At 53.9% G+C, this 17,850-nt stretch overlaps 2 protein-coding genes across 4 annotated transcripts; both read left to right on the top strand.

Moving 5' to 3' along the window:
• The first annotated feature begins 3,448 nt into the window (after positions 1–3,448).
• On the top strand, positions 3,449–7,480 carry SLC10A3 (solute carrier family 10 member 3). 3 transcript variants are annotated; one of them, XM_019633659.1, is made up of 3 exons: positions 3,449–3,467; positions 4,324–4,357; positions 5,683–7,480. In XM_019633659.1, the coding sequence occupies exon 3, from the start codon at positions 5,821–5,823 to the stop codon at positions 7,246–7,248; it is 1,428 nt and encodes a 475-aa protein (XP_019489204.1). In that variant the 5' UTR covers positions 3,449–3,467; positions 4,324–4,357; positions 5,683–5,820; the 3' UTR covers positions 7,249–7,480. The 3 variants fall into 3 exon arrangements, with proteins under 3 accessions (XP_019489204.1, XP_019489203.1, XP_019489205.1); XM_019633658.1 differs by lacking the exon at positions 3,449–3,467 and adding an exon at positions 3,577–3,640; XM_019633660.1 differs by lacking the exons at positions 3,449–3,467; positions 4,324–4,357 and adding an exon at positions 3,603–3,640.
• A 609-nt stretch (positions 7,481–8,089) lies between these two features.
• UBL4A (ubiquitin like 4A) lies at positions 8,090–10,935 on the top strand. Its single transcript, XM_019633654.1, has 4 exons — positions 8,090–8,240; positions 8,422–8,527; positions 8,733–8,947; positions 9,056–10,935. Exons 1-4 carry the CDS (start codon positions 8,193–8,195, stop codon positions 9,164–9,166), a joined length of 480 nt encoding a protein of 159 aa, XP_019489199.1. The 5' UTR covers positions 8,090–8,192; the 3' UTR covers positions 9,167–10,935.
• Positions 10,936–17,850: the final 6,915 nt, after the last annotated feature.

The following is a 17,850-nucleotide window of genomic DNA, read 5'->3' as shown; positions in this document are numbered from 1 at the left end:
CTTTGAACTCAGGTCTGTGAAGGGCCAAGTACAGGGGCTATTTGACATTTCTCACAGATAACAGTTATACTTCCCTTCATTGATCAAGAACCAGCAAGAAACTGTTAGGAGTTTTGCTAGAATACCACATCCGGGGGGCGCAGAAGTGGTCTGGGGTCAGAAAAAGGAGAGAAGGCATTTTGGACTTCCTAGATGTGAAGAATCGGGGTGCCAGCCCGGCAGCCTCGAGAGGGCCGTGGCCAGGGTGATGATAGACGTACGTACGAGTCCTGCTCTGGAGGCGGGCTTCCTGAGCCTCTGCCTTCTAGGAGTTCAGTGCTGCCAGAGTAGAAGCACAGTGTCGAGAAACAAAAGATTTAAGGAGCAGGCAGAAGAGGGATGGGAGGCCCTGGGGATAGCCCAGGAGGGAGAGGCTTTGGTTGTGATGCCAAGACCGGGAAGGGTCAGGGAAGCGGAGACACAAGGAGGGCCCAGGCTGCTTGCCCGGGAGATGGTGATCATGGAAGCTGACACCCAGCCTGACCCTGTGCCAAGCACTTTACATGTGAGCAGAAAGTACAGAGAGTTCCCACATACATACCCAACCCCCACTTATATCACCCAAAGCCCAAAGTTGACATTAGGGTTCCCTCTTGTGTCGGACAGTCTGTGGGTATGACCAATGTAGTATAATGATGTGTATCTACCATTATAGAATCATACATATGTTCGTTTTTTAAACCTTTTCTTATAGAAAATTTCAAGCATTCTTCAAAGTAGAATAGTATAAGTGAACCCCAGTGTATCCATTAGGCTACCACAGTGATCAAATGCAACAGAACCTCATTGAAGGTCTGTATTACAAGACTGGGAGGCATGTAGGCCCCACTGTACCTCTCAACTGCTGTGACTGCCTGACCCCCAAGTGCCCACCCTGGGCCAGGCACCGTTACGTGCTGGCAATGTGGGAGTGAGCCCCAGTGATGGCCCCTAACTCCTCACGAGGCTGTGCCCTCACTGGGGATCGCCAGAGTCACACGGATGGAAACAGCGAGCCAGATTTATCCCCCATGGCCTCACACACGTTCGGAAGCTGATGGTGGCGTGGAGCAGTCTGCCTGACGTCCCAAAGTGAAGGTCAAGCTTTATCCTGCAGTCCTCTGCCAGGATGTCCCCCAACACCCCCACCCCCACCCTGCCCTTTAGGTGTTACGACTCCTCGGTTACAAGTGCCAGAATCCCGACTCAAAGTAGCATAAGCAAACATAAGTAAGTCATGACAGGAGGGAGACTTATTGTTCCTGTGAGGCACCCCAAAGCTCCCAGTGATTCTAGCTCCAATAATGTCATTAGGACAGGGGCTTTCTCCGTCTCTTGGATCTGCTTTTCTCTGTATGATTCCTTTTCAAATATGCTGTCTCCCCCATGTATGGGCAATAATAGTAGAGATCCCAATTTAGGTCCCCTCAGCCAAAAAAAAGGTCCCACCTTCCCAATAGTGCCAGTACAAGTCCCTGGGGACTAACTCCCATTGGTCCAGACTGGATTATGGGTTTATCTTTGCATCAGTCTGTGTGGCTCTGACTGGCTACACCTGGGCATGTGCCCTCCCCAGAGGCCACAGTTCGGGGTCATCCACGTGCAAACTTTGTGTACCAAGAGTGGACGAGAGATGGTTCTCCAAAGGAAAGAGGTGCTGTAACCTGATGCTGGGCAGGCACTATACTTTCCTGTAAATACCAAATGCATCCCATCCTGTGCTTGCATAGAATATGCCTTCCCTGCCTCCTTATTTACCACATAGTATTCCTGGAGGCATCTGCCTGGACAGCAGAGGGTAAGCATTCCTCTCATGCTCACCACTGTGACCCTATTACATAATACGGTGGCAGGTCTCCCATATGAAGGGCATTTATGTTGTTTTGGCTGTGACTATCATGTTCAGTCTGTTGTCTCAATCTAGATGACTTTTCTTTTGAAACTAGGTATCCTTGACTTTTCTGTTGAGTCCTTCCTCCTCTTCTGGGGTAAATTATTAATTCCTTAAATAAACTACGAACATTCTCTTGCCTTTAATTTAGCTATCCCTTTTCCCTGCAAAGAAGGCCTCCAAATTCCCTCATGTCAGACACCCCAGCAGCCCACTCTGGCTTTTCAGGGAAGGCTGTAGTGATTGATGATAATGGGGAGCAGCCTTCTGACTGCATTTGCTCTCCTTGACCCCCGATACCAATTCCCATTCAGCTGTTATATAAAAACGCAGGTTTCCTCCAGGGGGCACATCTTTTAGGTTTCCCTTCCCTGGTTCTTCCCCTGGACACATTCCCCTCCTCCCCCGGGCCAGCTTTACCCTGTCCTGGGACAGCCCCACCCCCACCACCCTTTTGCAGACTGCAGTCTTCAATGCAGCATGTGCCAAGGCCAGCCGTCTCATTTGTGCCAGCCTGCTCCCATCAGGACCCCTCAACGCCATTTGAGAGGGACAGTGCCAAAGTTCCAGGACACCAGGTCCACAAACACAAATGGTTTATGCCTTACTGGTCGTTTGAGGCTAAAGAACAGCCTAGAGCTATGGCCTCTGAAGGTTTTTGATCACCGACATAAATCAAACCCTCTTGAGTATGCATCGCCACCATGTGTATATCTGCTTATGTATCATAAGCATGTACTAATCTGAACTTTATAAAACACACATATAAATTTTAAAATAAAATGTATTTAAATAAGTTTAAGTTAATAGATTTTTATTAAAATTACTAAAATTACTATTTATTTAAAAAGTTAAAAGTAGAGTTTTGGATTTTTTTTTTAAAACATTCTCAACGATGTGTCTTGCGCACCTCACGGGGGCAAGTACCTGCAACTTTAGGGACCAGTGGCCTCCATCACAGCCGTAGGAGGTTCTTCCCGAGCAGTGGGTAGCCACTGACCCACTGGCAGACTGAATGCAAATGCCCTTCGACTCTCCACTTGCTCACTGTCTTCCCTCACCACCTTTTTGCCCATCCTGATGCCAGGTATTTGCGCTCCTTTTCTGTGAAGCCTCCGGACCTTGCTGGTGGCGCCAAATAGTTTTGAAAGGTGAACAAGTCCACTGATGTTCCACAGTGTGCAAACGGACGCTCGGCCAATTCTTGAACGAAGAAAAGTGGAACTAGACCGAGCCTGGGACCCAGAGTCTGGGTTGGTCAGACTCAGCCCTCGGGTCCCCTGAGTCCGGGCATCCCAGCTCTGCTAACGGCTAAGCCTATGTCCCACTGCCCCCAGAGGTCGCAGAATGTTTGGGAATGACTGGGGCCCCTACCAGAAGCCGGTCACCCCAGCAGCGGTGATCACAGACGACTCCGAACCAAAGCTCGATCACCGCTGGGAGCCACGCCCAGCGACGACCAACTGCGACCCGGAAGCTGGCCAGTGTCGCGCGCCTGCGCCGGCTTTTCGCTCCCGGATACGTCACATCCGGTTGAAACCTGCCACAGCCGCGAGAGGTTAGCCGGCCGCGGTGGTGGAGGTGGAGCGAGCGCGTGAGGCGGGACTGAAGGCGGAGCCGAAGGCGGGGCCGAAGGCTAGTGGGGCGGGGCCCCGGCGGGCCGAGCTCGCAAGCGTCCGCCGGCCCGGCAGGCGCTGGCGCCAGCGCCGAGCTCCGGGGCTGTAGCGGCAGGTGAGGGCCTCGGGCCGGAAAGGGCGGGCGGAAAGCGGCCTCTGGCCCCGGCCCGGCTCCGTGCTCGCCCGGGCGGGCGGCGAGGCCCGGTGTGGAAGGTGTTGGTGAGGCCTGGGGCGGCCGCGGGGCCTGTGAATGACGTGAGGGCTCCCGCGCCGCAAGTCCGGGACCGCCAGGCGGGTCTCTGGTCTGTCAGTTGCGGGGCGGCAGCGCGAGCCCAGCAGCGGCGCGAGCCCGGCAGAGGCGCGCCTCCCCTTCCCTCCCTCCCTCCCTCCCGGGTTCGCAGCGAGCTCTGCTAGTGACCAATCCGAGAACTTCCCGACTCCCAGGTAGGGAGGAGCCCCGGGTCAGCACTGACACCTGCTCTAACACCGAACAGTCAGCTGGTGTGGAGAAAGCGGCCGGCCCAGGGTTCTCTTCCCTGCCTTGGGGTATATCTGTTCAAACTGTTCCAACCCTTCAAGCAGAAATGGTGTGGGATCTGGGCCAGACCCCTCTTGCCGTGACTCAAAGCCACCAGCTGTACTGGAAGGACAGGGTGAATGGCCTTTAGTCTCCTCTCCCTTCTGAACTGATTCACGCCACCCCGGTGGCTTAAGTCCCGTGCGCCTTCGTCTTTTCCCTGTGACTCCCCTCCACTTTGTTCCTCATACTCCCTCTGGTTTTCCTGCCTTCCTCTTCAGCGGTGGGACCCAAGGCTGGATCAAAGCCTCCAGGGTAAGTGACCCAAACTCCAAACCAGCAGAGGCCATGGCATCCCAGGGGGGTAGAGGGGAGACTTTCCCACAGATGAGCCTTTTGCTTACCCTGTCCACCTACTACTCCTGCTCCCCCGTTTCAGATGAGGGAGACCAGGGCCAAAGACTGATAGGCTCTAGAGAGACAGGGGCCTCTTCCAGGACTGGGACACTGCAGGACATGAGGCAACCAACAGTAGTGATGAAAAACCACTGTGACCCCATCCTAGTTGCCCTGGTAACCTCAGGTGATGTGACAATAGGGTGGTAGCCGCCCAAATTGAGAAGTAGGTGAACCTCCTCTTTCCACCCTGAGGCTGCCCACCCCCCTAGAAACATTCCAGGTCCCACTGGGAGTTCCAGGCTCTGGCAGGATTGCATGTGGGCATGGGGCGGAGTCCCTGGACTCCAAGCAAAGCCTCTCAGATGTGACACAGCGGCTGTAGGAGCTCAAATTCCCAGACTACAAGAGGTGTGGGAGCTCTGAGAAAAGGAGGAGAAGCCCCCCCCCAGCAGACATGTGGCCCTATCAGACCCCCTCCTGCTGCCCTTTCCAGCAACTTCCCTGGGGAGAGGGGACCTGCTCCCCTTCCCAGGACCCCAATCAACACTGCTGTCAGCAGGTAGGGTAGGCCAGGTAGCCACAGCTGCACTGTTCACAACTGCTTGTCAGTTGTGGACAACAGCCTTTGGCCTGATGGTCACCCACTGCCCACGCCACTTTGCCAGTTGTTTTCTGCCTGATGGATGACACTTAAACACCCTCACCTGCTCTCTGACGGCCTCTCAATCTGGCCTGAGCCCATCTTTCCCATCAGCGCCCTTTGCTCTCCTCGGGCTAGTCTCCTTGTCATCGCTGGGCAGCCTTTCAGAGATTTCATTCTGGTTGTGGCACTGCTCGATGTGGCTCCACTGTAGTGTGTCTTGAAGCTGGTGGGGAGCAGGCTAGTGGTGACAAGATTGGGAGTGACTCTCCCAAATCCCTTGATGTCAGGACATCTCCAGAGGGTCACCATGCTGGGGGCAAGCCCAGGGAGGTCAGCAGGTATAAGCAGGCTGACCAAGAACTCCTATTGGTGGGTGGCCCCTGTGGGTGAGGGATGGCAAGCTTACGGCAGCTGTGCTGGGGGAGGGGACAGCCAAATGGCGCTCAAGGGCCAGCACTAGGTATTGCCTTTTTGTTTCCAGGCTTGGGGCAGGGGGCCCTGCTGAGTCTCTCAGCAGTGAGCTTTCAGGTCCCCACGGTCCTGGGCTCACCACTGCTCACCCTTACCAGCCACCTCTCTGTGTCCCTTCTCTCCTCAGGAAGAGCTCTGCCATCAAGGAGGGCGGCACAGGGACAGGCCACATCCATGGACCCCTCTCAAGACAACCCAAAAGCACCAGCAGGGCTGCTCTCCTAAGCTGCAGAGGGCCTAGGAACACCATCCTCTGGGAAGAGCCATGGTGTTTAGGAGGGGCAGCTCCCAGTCATGGCCTGGCCTGGGAGGTGGCAGTGGTTATACAGCCTCCCTAGGCATGCTCAGGGCTGCCGTGCTGCTTGTCAGCCTACCGTGGGGGGCCCAGGGAGCAGCCTGTGCCAACGTCAGCATGGCCCTGGGCCATCGTGGGCCACTGCCAGGGGGCCGCTACTTGAGCATTGGGGACGGTTCTGTGGTGGAGTTCGAATTCCCAGAGAAGAGCGAGGGCATCATTGTGATCTCAAGCCAGTACCCGGGCCAGAGCAATGGGTCAGGGGCCAACCCCATGCTGAGAGTCACCTCCCTGGACACAGAGGTGCTGACCATCAAGAATGTGAGTGCCATAACCTGGGGCAACAGGGGCGGCTTTGTGGTGAGCATCCACTCAGGCCTGCCCGGGCAAGCCCCACTCCACATCCAGCTCATGGATCCTCATGAGACCCCACCTGTGCTGATCGAGGAGCGGAGAGATTTCTGCATCAAGGTCTTGCCGGCCGAAGAGGCCCCTGCCACCCGTGGCGCTGACCAGGTCCACTTCTCAGAGAACCCAATACTGTACCTGCTCCTGCCTCTTATCTTTGTCAACAAGTGTTCGTTCGGGTGCAAAGTGGAGCTTGAGGTTCTAAAGGGGCTCCTGCAGAGACCTCAGCCCATGCTGCTGGGCCTCCTGGGCCAGTTTCTAGTCATGCCCTTCTATGCTTTCCTGATGGCCAAAGTCTTCATGCTGCCCAAGGTCCTTGCTCTGGGCCTCATTATCACCTGCTCGTCGCCTGGCGGCGGGGGAAGCTACCTCTTCAGCCTCCTCCTGGGAGGGGATGTCACCCTGGCCATCTCTATGACTTTCATCTCCACAGTGGCTGCCACTTGCTTACTGCCACTGTCCTCAGCTGTCTACAGCCACCTGCTGAGCATCCACGAAACACTCCACGTGCCCATCTCCAAGATCCTGGGGAGCCTGCTGTTTGTCGCCATCCCCATCGCAGCAGGCGTGCTGATCAAGTCCAAGCTCCCCAAGCTCTCCCAGCTGTTGCTGCAAGTCATCAAGCCCTTCAGCTTCGTGCTGCTCCTGGGCGGCCTCTTCCTCGCCTACCGCATGGGGGTCTTCATCCTGGCAGATGTCAGGCTGCCCATCGTGCTGGTGGGCCTCACCGTGCCCCTGGTTGGCCTCCTGGTAGGCTACTGCCTGGCCATATGCCTAAAGCTGCCAGTGGCCCAACGGCGGACAGTCAGCATTGAGGTAGGGGTGCAGAACAGCCTACTGGCCTTGGCCATGCTGCAGCTGTCCCTCCGCCGCCTTCAAGCTGACTACGCCTCCCAGGCCCCCTTTATTGTAGCACTGAGTGGCACCTCAGAGATGCTGGCCTTGGTCATTGGCCACTTCATCTATAGCAGCCTGTGCCCAGTTCCCTGAGGCCCCTGGGTCAAGCTTTTGCCACCCTTAGCCCCCACCCTCCACCCACTGTCCCCACAGTTCTTGTGTACCAAAGGCCTTTAGTTCTCATGCACTATGCAGTCAGAAAATCCAGGCTTATTTTTTTTACTGGTTTTTTATTCTCCAGCTTTCAGTGCCAAAGAGGCCATGCTGAGTTAGGTAGGTGGGCACTGCCCAGAAAATATATTTCAATAAAAGAGAAGCAAGCTTCGGTCCCTTCCGATCTTTGCCCTTTGGGGCCTGGGTGTGGGGGTAGGAAGGGTGTGACTGGGTAGATGCGGGCCAGGGTGGAGGACCGGCTTCGGTGACATGGTGACCTATGCACAGACTTTCTCTCTCAGCCCTCCTTCCCTTTCATCCCCTCTCTGTGAGAGGTGGGCCTCTGTGTCAGAGAATGAGCGGCGGCAGAATGAGGGCGGAGGTCTGGCTCCCCTGCCTGCTCCTAAACTAAGTTGGCTTTCCACCCCCAGACTAGAAAGGAGGGGGCAGAAGGCCCCTTGGCAGTGGGGCAAGCGTGGCAGGGCGGGGCCCTTTGTGGACTCCAGAGAGACAGTGAGTTGGCGACTGCACAGACCTGCTCCACCAACCGGCAGGGAACTCAGGGTGGGTGAGGCCATAGGCGGGCGAGCAAGCTCCCAGATCAAGCCCACTTGGCCCAACTCGGTCCTCCTACCCATTCTGCACCGTCGCCGTGGGGGACCTGTTAGCCTGGGCTGTCCCGGTGCGTGTGTGAGGCGGGACCACGAGGGGACTCCTCCTCCGCGGGGGTGACAGGGACGGGGCGGACCGGAGGAGGGGCCAGGGCGTTGGGCGCGCCCCTCTCACTGCTTCCGGCGGCGGCGGGCGGTTCCGGCGCGCGCCCGGGGCGGCGGCGGGGGCGGTTGGGGTGCACGCCCGCGGGACTAGACGCCGCCGCGGCCGACATGCAGCTAACGGTGAAGGCGCTCCAGGGCCGCGAGTGCAGCCTGCAGGTAGCGTCGCCGGGTCCCCGCCGCTGGGCCGGCTAGCGCACAACCCCCTCCCCCCACCAGGCGCTGGGCAGGGCCGAGGGCGGGGATGGGCGGGCGGGCCAGCCGCACCCGGGAGGCCCGGAGAGCTGCCCTCAGCAGGGACCGCGGGCTCAACCCTCGCTCCCACCTTCGGCCCGGCCAGGTGTCGGAAGACGAGCTGGTGTCCACGCTGAAACATGTGGTCTCGGAGAAGCTGAACGTCCCCGTGCGCCAGCAGCGGCTGCTGTTCAAGGGCAAGGCCCTGGCAGGTAACTGGGACAGGAGACGCCCAGGTAGCCCCGCAGGAAGTCGGGGGACCGGGTGTCCAGGCCGAGCCAGGGTAGCAGTGTGATGGATGGGGTGGCAGCCACTTGACCCTCGGGTCGGTGGCAGAACCTCCTGAGCCAGATGCCAGAGCTCTTTGAGTCCACCCCCCACCGCTGTGGGTAGACTACATCCATCTCTTTTTGACAGATGGGAAAAGACTCTCCGATTACAGCATTGGGCCCAATTCCAAGCTCAACCTAGTGGTCAAACCTCTGGAAAAGGTGTTACTGGAAGAAAGTGCCGCCCGCAGACTGGCTGAGGCCCCACCCCCACGTCCACCGGCCTGGCAGCTGATTGCCAAAGTTTTGGCCCGCCACTTCAGTGCTGCAGATGCCAGCAGAGTCCTGGATCAGCTACAGAGGGTGAGAAGGCTAGCCTGGGCAGACCCCTCCTGCCCCAGCTGCTCCCAGCCCCTGCCCTTGTGTGCCCCCACTGGCAATCTCTGAGTCCTCCTGGCTTTCTCTCCTCAGGATTATGAGAGGTCCCTGAGCCGCCTGACCCTGGATGACATCGAACGATTAGCTAGCCGCTTCCTGCACCCCGAAGTCACTGAAGCTATGGAGAAGGGGTTCTCCAAATAGGATTCATGGAGTGTGGGGATGAGCCCGGCCAGGCTGCAAGCTGCATGTAGCATTAAATGTGTTCTCATGTTGCAATTTGGCTCATAATAATAATAGCTGGCAGGTACCCAGGTACCTGTACCCAGCTCTTGCTAGGTGCCAGGCACCATTCAAAGCACTTGAACCTGGGTTTGCTCCCGCACCTCGCACAAAAGGTGAGACAGCCGAGGCTCCTAGCAGTCAAGTGGGGGAGCCAGAATCCAAGTCCAGCCAGCTTCTAGAAGTGCCTCAGGATGAGAAGGAGAGAGGGGCTGTTCGGAAGGTTCCGAGGGATGGGCTTTGGCATTTCGTGTTTAGCCCACTGAGAATAAACCCTCAAGTGACTCCTTTCCAGACCTCTGGCAGGTCCAGCATTGGCAGGAAGCCAAGTGACAGCCAGCCCTGGGCCCCTCAGCTGCTGCAGCCAGTGTGCACTCGACGTGGGAAAAGCAGGTTGGGGAGTCGGGGATGAACGTCGCCCAGCTCTGTGGTGTGACCTCAGGCAAGTCCCTGTGCCATGTTGGTCCCCAGCCATTGACTCTGCCCACTGAGGGCCACTCCTTAAACCTCATTCAATTTCCTTCATCCTTACCCTAGCCCCGGGGGGAGGGGGTCTGCAGCAGTCCTCCCCTTTGTGTTCCATAAACAAACTGAGGCCAAAAGGCAAGCAATGGCCACCGTGGCCCAGAGATGGGGTGCCCTGGCCCTTCCTGTCACAGCTCTTTTTTGGGCACCCCCTCTGCTTCTGTCCCTCTGGACACAGGCCGTTCTTGCTCCTTAGGGATGATGGGTGGCTGGCTTGAGGTCACTGATCAATGCAGTGCCAGAGCCAGACCCCTACACCATGCACTCTCCTCTGGTGTGGAAGCGGACCCTCCCCCGCCACGTGTGCACAGGAACTTTTGACCTTGCACACCCCTCACTGCCTGAGAGGAAACCTTGGGATACCAGGGAGGGGGCAGAAGCAGAGGCTGGTGACACTGGTCCTTCCACCCTGCCTGGTGTGTGGGCCCTAGATGTCATCCAGACACCTGCTCCTTGGAGGAGGGTACCCAGGGCAGTCGAGGCTGGAAGTAAGCCATGTGCATAGGAGGACACTCCAGCCCCGCCAACCTCGCTGCGTGAGGCCCTCCTGCCTGGGCCTCATGGGTCCCTGGGCTGGGAAGACAGACTGAGGCCCAATGGGCGAAGGCTTTGAAGAGCAGACAGAAGCTCCTGGCCCCACCTGAGAGCTGGGAGCAAATGGCAGGGCCAGCTTAGGAGCCTGTGTGGTCTGACAGCTCGTGATAGACTTGCCAGTGCTCTCATTTATTTTGAGTCAGGAAGTTTATGTTGAAATTCTAAATAGCACTAAAGGTGAATGTGAGACTTTGATCCAAAAAGGACTATACTAGCTAGGCTGCTTTCGGTTTCCAATAATTGGTTTAACCATAAAGGAAATTGGTTTAAACAATAGAGGAAACTTACTGGTTTACAAAACTGAGAAGTCCAGGGGTATTGGCAACAGATGAACACTTTTACCAAATACCCAGTTTCTTCCTACCTCCCCTCTGCACTCTGCAGTGTCTGCTTCATCCCAGGCCGCCGCCTCAGGATCAAAAGATGGCTGCCTGCTGCTCCCACTGAATCCCTCATTCACAGCCAGCAAGGAGCACCTTCCAGCAAGGAGCACCTTCACACCCTGTAGTGTAGCTTCTTTCTCACACTTCTTTCCCACCTCCAGCAAATAAACGCTGTCCTCTCATTGGTCAGAACTGGGTCGTGCCTCCAATCATTTTGGCCGGGTGTGGGGCGAGCTGGGTGGTGGGACGCCAGCCCCCTGGATACCCATGGGCTGTGGGAGGGAGAGGGACAGTCTCAACAAAAGTCAGGTCCTCAGGGAAGGCTGAACGGTGGCCCCAAACAGCAGCTGTCCACTGCAGGGGAGTGGCACATGCATATTTCAGACAGACCCTAGAGGTGGTCATTGTTGAGTCTCTTGTTGCCAGTGACTCCCAGCTTGGGGGTAGCAGAGTCACCTGGTATTTAGGAGCCATCTGCTGGGCAGTTGGAAATGGGGTCAGGAACTCAGCAGGGAGACACAAGTGGAGTCTTCAGGGTGTATTATGGGAGCACTGCTGAAGGAAGTGCTGACCGGGACTCGGGCCCAGTCTGATTCCAGAGCCATCTGCAGCCTTCTACAACGATGGTTGGGAGTTATCTGTAGACAGGACATCCTAGACACTGTGACGGCAGATAAGGTGGCTTCCCAGAGAGTGCGGCATGAAGGAGGGAGGACTAGGTCTTGAGGATCAACTGGAGATGTAGAGGCCAGGAGCATCTCCAGATGAAAGGCCACAGGGAGGGCTCAGTCAGAAGTCAAGAATGCCCTTCACACAGGGGAGGTTGGTTGTCCAGTGCTGCTGAGAGGCAAAGTGAGAGAGCAGGATGGAGCCTCCTCTGTGTTAGTAACAAGAAGGTTGTCGGTGATGTTGTGGGCAAGAAGCAGTTGCAAGGGGGAGGGGAGGAGGCAGTGATAGTGACCGGGGAACCATCAATTCTGAAGCTTGTGCATGGCACAGCAGGGATAGGCAGGTGGGGAACAGAAGGTGGGAGAGGGAGGAAATGTAGCAGGTGTGAGAGATGGGATGAGTCCCGGGTGTTTAGGGGCCAGGAGGCTCTGGTCTAGGCCCTGTGTGTCCTGAAGACTAGCGACTTCACGTGAGGATGGAGCAGCCACAGGCTGCACTCTGCCTTGGCCCCTGGAGTCTGGGGATGGCCCCATGTCCACCTGCAGGCCCCACATGCTGACATCCTTCAACAGGCAGCAGAATGTTTTACTGCAAGCCCCTCGTAGCCAACTGTCCACCCAGGAGGTGGGTGCCTCCCTGTCCCCTGCCTACTGTGAGGCCCTGAGACCCATCACCTCGAGGAGGGGCCTTGAGCAGTCCTCGACCCCCAGGGATATGATGCAGCTTGCAGGCCCTGTTGTGATCACAATGACACTAGGAGAAGACAGGATAAGTGGTGGCCTCTCAGACAGAAATGGTGTGGCACCTGGACTGAGATTCTAGTGGTGCCATTTCCCAAACGCCCAGGGAGGAGGGGCAGACTCAGAATGAAAGCAGCATTTGCTTTGGGGTGGGCTTGTTGAGTTGGAAGTGGCCAAGTGACAGATTAGCTGTGCCCACAATTTGCTGGCACCTTTCAGGCCCCCCGTGCACACCTGGCCAAAACCAGGCCTTGCCAGCTCCAACAGGTCCAACAGGGGCACTGCTTAGCCAGGCCAGGTACCCCTGAAGCAGATGAAACAGCTGTGGCCAGGCTCCGACCACAAAGCTTTCAGAAAAAGCTTGCAGGAGAGACAACGGATCTGTCCACCTCCAGGGCCCAGCTAGAGTTGCGTCCCTAAGCTCCCGGGGACTTGACCCCCTTCCCACCCTCTCAGGGTAACCAAATGACCCTGGCATTCCTCATTCCTCGCCCTCTTCTGCCCCCACTCTCCTCTTTTTTTCCACTTCATTGCTCCTTCCTTCTCTGGCTCCTTTGCTGGTTCTTCACACACACACACACACACACACACACACACACCACTTTAATGTTGGGGGGCTCCAGGGCTCTGTTCCTGGAGACCTTCTCTTCTCTCAGGGGAGCTTGTCCACCTTCACTCCCGCATCCTAGCCCTCTCTCCCTCTGAGCTCCAGGCCACATCTCCAGGGTGTGACTCTGAGACAGCTCCTGGCTCTCCTGCAGACACCTCGTTCATGCCTTTAGCACACATTCACTGGGTGCCTGTCATGTCCCAAATGCTGGCAACACTGGGACTGGACAACACAGTTCCCTCCCTCTTGGCACCCACATCAGCCTGCCTCGATGAATGGCAATGCCATTCAGCCAAGCTTTTTTTTTTTTTTTTTTAAGCTGAGCCATCCTGCTACCTGTTGGCAGCTCAGTGGCTGCTCAGCTCGGGCTGGACTCGAACCGCTGTTGCTCAGAGCTCAAACTCTTGAGCGAGCTCTTAACCAACTGAGCCATCAGCCAAGCTTTTGATGACAGGAAGCCACTTTTGCCTCTCCCAACTCTCCCTTCTCCATAGGCAATCAGGGAACAATATTTTTGGAATAGTCCAGAGCAGTTGCCTTGCAGAATGTTCCAGAATCTGGATTTGCCTGATTCCTTCCGCATTAGATTCAGCTTAAGCATTTTTTGTTTGTTTTTAAAGATTTTTATTGGGGAATTGGGGGGATGGGAACAGTGCTGGGGAATTGGGGGAAGGGGAACAGACAAGTTGCTGTCGTTTTGTTCTTCAGTCTAGTTGTGGAGGACGTGGCTTCACTGGCCCAAGTTGGCACCATCATTGCGCTCTTCCCAGGCGAGGCAGATCAGTTGCCGGCTTCTGGACTGCCGCTCACTGCGGCTGCTAGCTGCTCATGCTGGCTGCTGACTACACACGGTAGCCCATGGCAACCCATTGCCACAGGGGCTTCAGCCTATGCTGTCGCTGGCGACACGGCAGCCCAGCTCCAGTTTGAGCTGTTGTTCAGCATCTTAGCTGTCGAGGGCAGTGTCACTGGCCCTCATATGTGGGATCCGAACCGAGGCCCTCTGGCGTCCCAAGCCGGTTCTTAACCATCGCACCACTCGGCCGGCCCAGTTTAAGCGTTTTTGACTGGAGCACCACCAAGGGCAGGCTGTGTCTTTCCCTCTCCCCCTGCACCCCCCCCCAACATCAGGAGGCACTGGGGTCAGGCTGTCCCGCTGTTGGGAAGGCTTGGTTGGTTTGATCACGTGGTCAAGATAGAGGCTGCCTTGACCACGTGATCACATCCTAAGAGTAAGGCACTCCAGACTCATCTTTTTATTTCCTGTCCCAGCCCTGGAATCAGCCATTTCTTCAAGGAGCTCTGGTTCCTTTTAGTGGAGAATGGTATTGAGGGACCAAGGTCTGGGTGCAGGCTGTGTTCATTGCTACTGGGGTGTCATTGCTTCTAGACTCTTTCAGTGGACAAAACTAGGAAATTATATATATATATATATATATATATATATGTATTTTATTGGGGAATTGGGGCAGGGGAACAGCGTTGGGGAAATCGGGGAAGGGGAACAGACAAGTTGCTGTCCTTTTGTTCTTCAGTCTAGTTGTGGAGGACATTGCTTCATTGGCCCATGTTGGTATTATCATTGCGCTCTTCCATGGTGAGGCAGATGGGTCGCCGGTCACTGGACCGCTGCTCACAGTGGCTCTTGGCAGCTCACATCAGCCGCTGGCTGCTCACGGTAGCTTACGGGAGCCCACTGCAGCTCCATTGCAGCCTATGCGGTCGCCGGCAACTCACAGCAGCCCAGCTCCAGGTCGAGCTGTTGTTCACCATCTTAACTGTAGAGGGCAGTGTCACTGGCCCTCATGTGGGATCCGAACCAGGGCCCTGCTGCTCAGAGTTGGCATCCCAAGCCAACTCCTAACCAACACACCACTCGGCCGGCCCAGGAAATATATTTTTAAGAGTTCATACTGCAATCCTCAATTTCAATCCATCATCACAGTTCTTTGTCACCTTCCCTTATTCCACAGTGAGAATTCTCATTCCCGACAGCATAGATATATTTACTCATTTGCTCTACCAGATAGAGTCTGTCTTAAAGTACACCCAAAATAGCTTCACAGTCACCTCGTCGCTACTGTTGCCAACAACAAACAACTTAAGAGTAAGGCCAGTGCCTTTTGTCCTTAGAATACATCCCTGAAGGGAGTACAGTCAGACTGTAGAGTTTAAAAGGCAACTGAATTATTTTCTCTGTGTGGTTTTGTTATAAATTGGATATGCAGTTAGTCTCATTTGTTTTTGTTTTTATTAAATTTTAGCATTTGATCTTTTTCACTCTTTCAAATGTAATTTTGGACACGTAAAATATTACATGGTTTAAGGTCAAAACTACACAAAATGCCATTCCCATGTCAACCTCCTACAGGTGACCATTTTCATTAGTTTGGGGTTTCTCCTTCTTGTGTCTTTTTCCCAATAAGTATGTGTGTCTGAGAGTGTGTGTGTGTCCTTTGCACTCTGCTTTTTTTCACATAACAATGTATCCTGCAAATCACTTAATTTTTCTTATTAGAGATTTTCATTCTTTTTTTTTTTTACTACTGCTTAGGACTATTGTATGAAGGCGCCATAGTTTATTTCACCAGTTCCCTGCTGGTGGACATATACGTTGTGTCCAATAACTTTCTATTACCAATTATGTTACAATGAGTAACTTTGTGCATATAATATTTCATATTTGTGAAGTAACTTCCTACCTGCAGATTGCTGGGTCCATGACAGTGATAGAGTTTTGTACTTAGAAATACTGTTTTATTCAACAAGCAACAAACTACCTATTGCATAAACTGCACTGAACAAAAAAAAACAAAGGTACCAGAGATGGTATATAGAAGTGAACAAAATAAGGTTATAATTTCAGATTATTAGAAATGCTATGCAGCAAATTAAAGTGGGCAAATGTGATGAAGCATGCCAGGGGATAGTATGTTAGACTGGTGATCCAGAAGTCCCCTCAGAGGTGACATTGGAGCCAAGATCCTAATGACAAGAAACAGCCAGTATGAGAAAGTTTTGGGACAGTCTTCCAAATAGAAGAGTAAGTGTAAAGAGCTGGGGGTGGGTCACCCCTGGTCAGGAGGAGAGAAAACCCCCAAAGGTTGCAGAGAATGAGGAAGCAGGCAGGTGAGGGTCAAGTGTGGAGGAACTGGGAGCTTTGGAGGAAGTGTGGAGGTCACCCAGGGCTTTTATACCTGTGGATCCTAAGAAGATACCTACTAAGAAGGGCTCCTAGTGGATAACTGGGTTCAAAAAAAGGAAGAAAAACAAAACAAACACACAGAGCCTAGCAGCTGTTTCTAAACAGGGGCCTTTCATGTAAGCCCTGCTTCAGGGAGAAGCATTTACTGAACTGCCTGCCTGTACCGTTTTCCTGCCATTTGAGCCAGCCCTTATAAAGTAGTTCCTGGAATCCTATTTCAACAAATAAGACTGAGACTTTCCCCATCCAATCAGAACTGTGCAAATACACCCTCATCAGCATCTTCATCCACCAATCAGAGCAGCTTCATTCTGACCAATCAGGACAGTGCTTTTCGGACCAATCAAACTGTGAGGACTTGAAGTGTCATTTGCATGAGGATGGACCAATCAGGGACCAGGGGCAGGACTTACTTCTGTCTTGGAGAGTGTACTTTCCCTTTACACCAAAGACTCAAGGGTGTGTTTCCCAGGCTGGAGCTGAAACACTGAAGAAAAAATACCAGTGGACCAGAGCAGAGAAGAGCCAAGTGGAACAGAACAAGGCAGAGTGGAGCATACTGGAGTGGGGCAAAGCAGAGCTGTCTAGCCAGAGAGGGTCCTCACTCCAGGGCCACCTCACCCCAGAGCCACCTCACAGCCGTGCTGTTCCACAGCCCTGTTGTCTCATAATTGACCTGTAACACTATTGAACATTCTCACAGCCGGGCTGTGACACAATTAAGCTTTTTTGCACTGAATAAATTGTTCTTCTTCACTGCACCCCAAACTGGGGATTCCTGATGATGTTGAATTGGCACCAACAACCATGAGTTGAAATAAGCTACAGCAAAGAGTTTAGATTTGATTCCAAGGGCAATGGTAAATCGTTTTAGGATTTTAGGCAGGGATGTGATATGATGTGATTTATGTTAAAAATTAAGACGTGATTCTTCTGTGTGGAGACAGGCTCTAGCGGAGCAAGTGTAGAATAAGACCAGACAGAAAGCTGTTCAGGGAGAGATGGTGGCTCCCACTAGAGACTAGCAATGGAGAGGTAGAAAAAGTGGACTGATGAGGGTCTGTTTTGAGGGGAGATCCAACAAGGTTTGATGATATAGCTCAGCTTTATGTCCTTCCTTATGATTATAAAAGAGGGAAATAGAAAACTAACATTGACAATCACTGTCAGAAATGTCATGTCACTTTAAAAACTTATTTTTGATTAAAAATGTCATATAAGATCACTGTCAAAAATCTGTGGGCAAACACAAAAAGGAAGTTATAACCCACAGTGCCATTACACAGAGGTAACAAGTAGTGTTTACATTTTGGTGTATTGTTCTAAGTTTCAGTGCATGTACGCAGTAATTTACTAAATTAGGATTTTAGTGATTTTAGTTTTGCATTCTGAGTTTTCACATATGACATTAGCCCTGTTCCCACTGCCACTACTTTATCTCAGGTCCCTATTGTTTCCCTCCTTGCCTCTGTTTTGGTCTCCCTGCTGTCAGGCTTGACCTTCACACCACCCACTTAGTTTCTAAAATGCAGATATGATTGGGTCGTCGCCCCCTTTAAAGTCCCCTTTGGTTTCCCCATCTACAATACATGGGCTATGAGGATGGGATGCAGAGCAGTATCCCTTGTGTTATCGGACCTCACCTCCCTCAAATCACTGGAAGTACGTTGAGCCACACATCTCTTGGGGACGGACATTGGGCCCAAGGAAGAGAGACAAGGCGGGAAAGCAGTCACATGTCTGGTGCACTACACGAGGCTGGTGGAGGGAGGGCTAAGGCAGGGAGGGCTTAGGCGGGCACACTGGGAGTCACATGTTGCTCTTACGGGCGGAGCTTCATGAGGGAGTGCTCATTGGCTAGGCCACGGTTGCGGGGCAGG

The sequence above is a fragment of the Hipposideros armiger genome, unplaced genomic scaffold (genome assembly GCF_001890085.2).
Source record: "Hipposideros armiger isolate ML-2016 unplaced genomic scaffold, ASM189008v1 scaffold_1368, whole genome shotgun sequence".
NCBI classification, from domain to species: Eukaryota; Metazoa; Chordata; class Mammalia; order Chiroptera; family Hipposideridae; genus Hipposideros; species Hipposideros armiger.
The sequence above is the reverse complement of the archived record's forward strand: the minus strand, read 5'-3'. Positions and strand labels throughout refer to the sequence as shown.

What these genes read in the sequence shown, in the direction of transcription:
- SLC10A3 (XM_019633659.1), top strand. Translation starts at nt 5,821, where the DNA reads ATGGTGTTTAGGAGGGGCAGCTCCCAGTCATGGCCTGGCCTGGGAGGT.
- UBL4A (XM_019633654.1), top strand. Translation starts at nt 8,193, where the DNA reads ATGCAGCTAACGGTGAAGGCGCTCCAGGGCCGCGAGTGCAGCCTGCAG. An exon ending in CAAGGGCAAGGCCCTGGCAG is followed by an intron (nt 8,528 to 8,732) that starts GTAACTGGGACA and finishes TCTTTTTGACAG; the next exon opens with ATGGGAAAAGACTCTCCGAT. An exon ending in TCCTGGATCAGCTACAGAGG is followed by an intron (nt 8,948 to 9,055) that starts GTGAGAAGGCTA and finishes TTCTCTCCTCAG; the next exon opens with GATTATGAGAGGTCCCTGAG.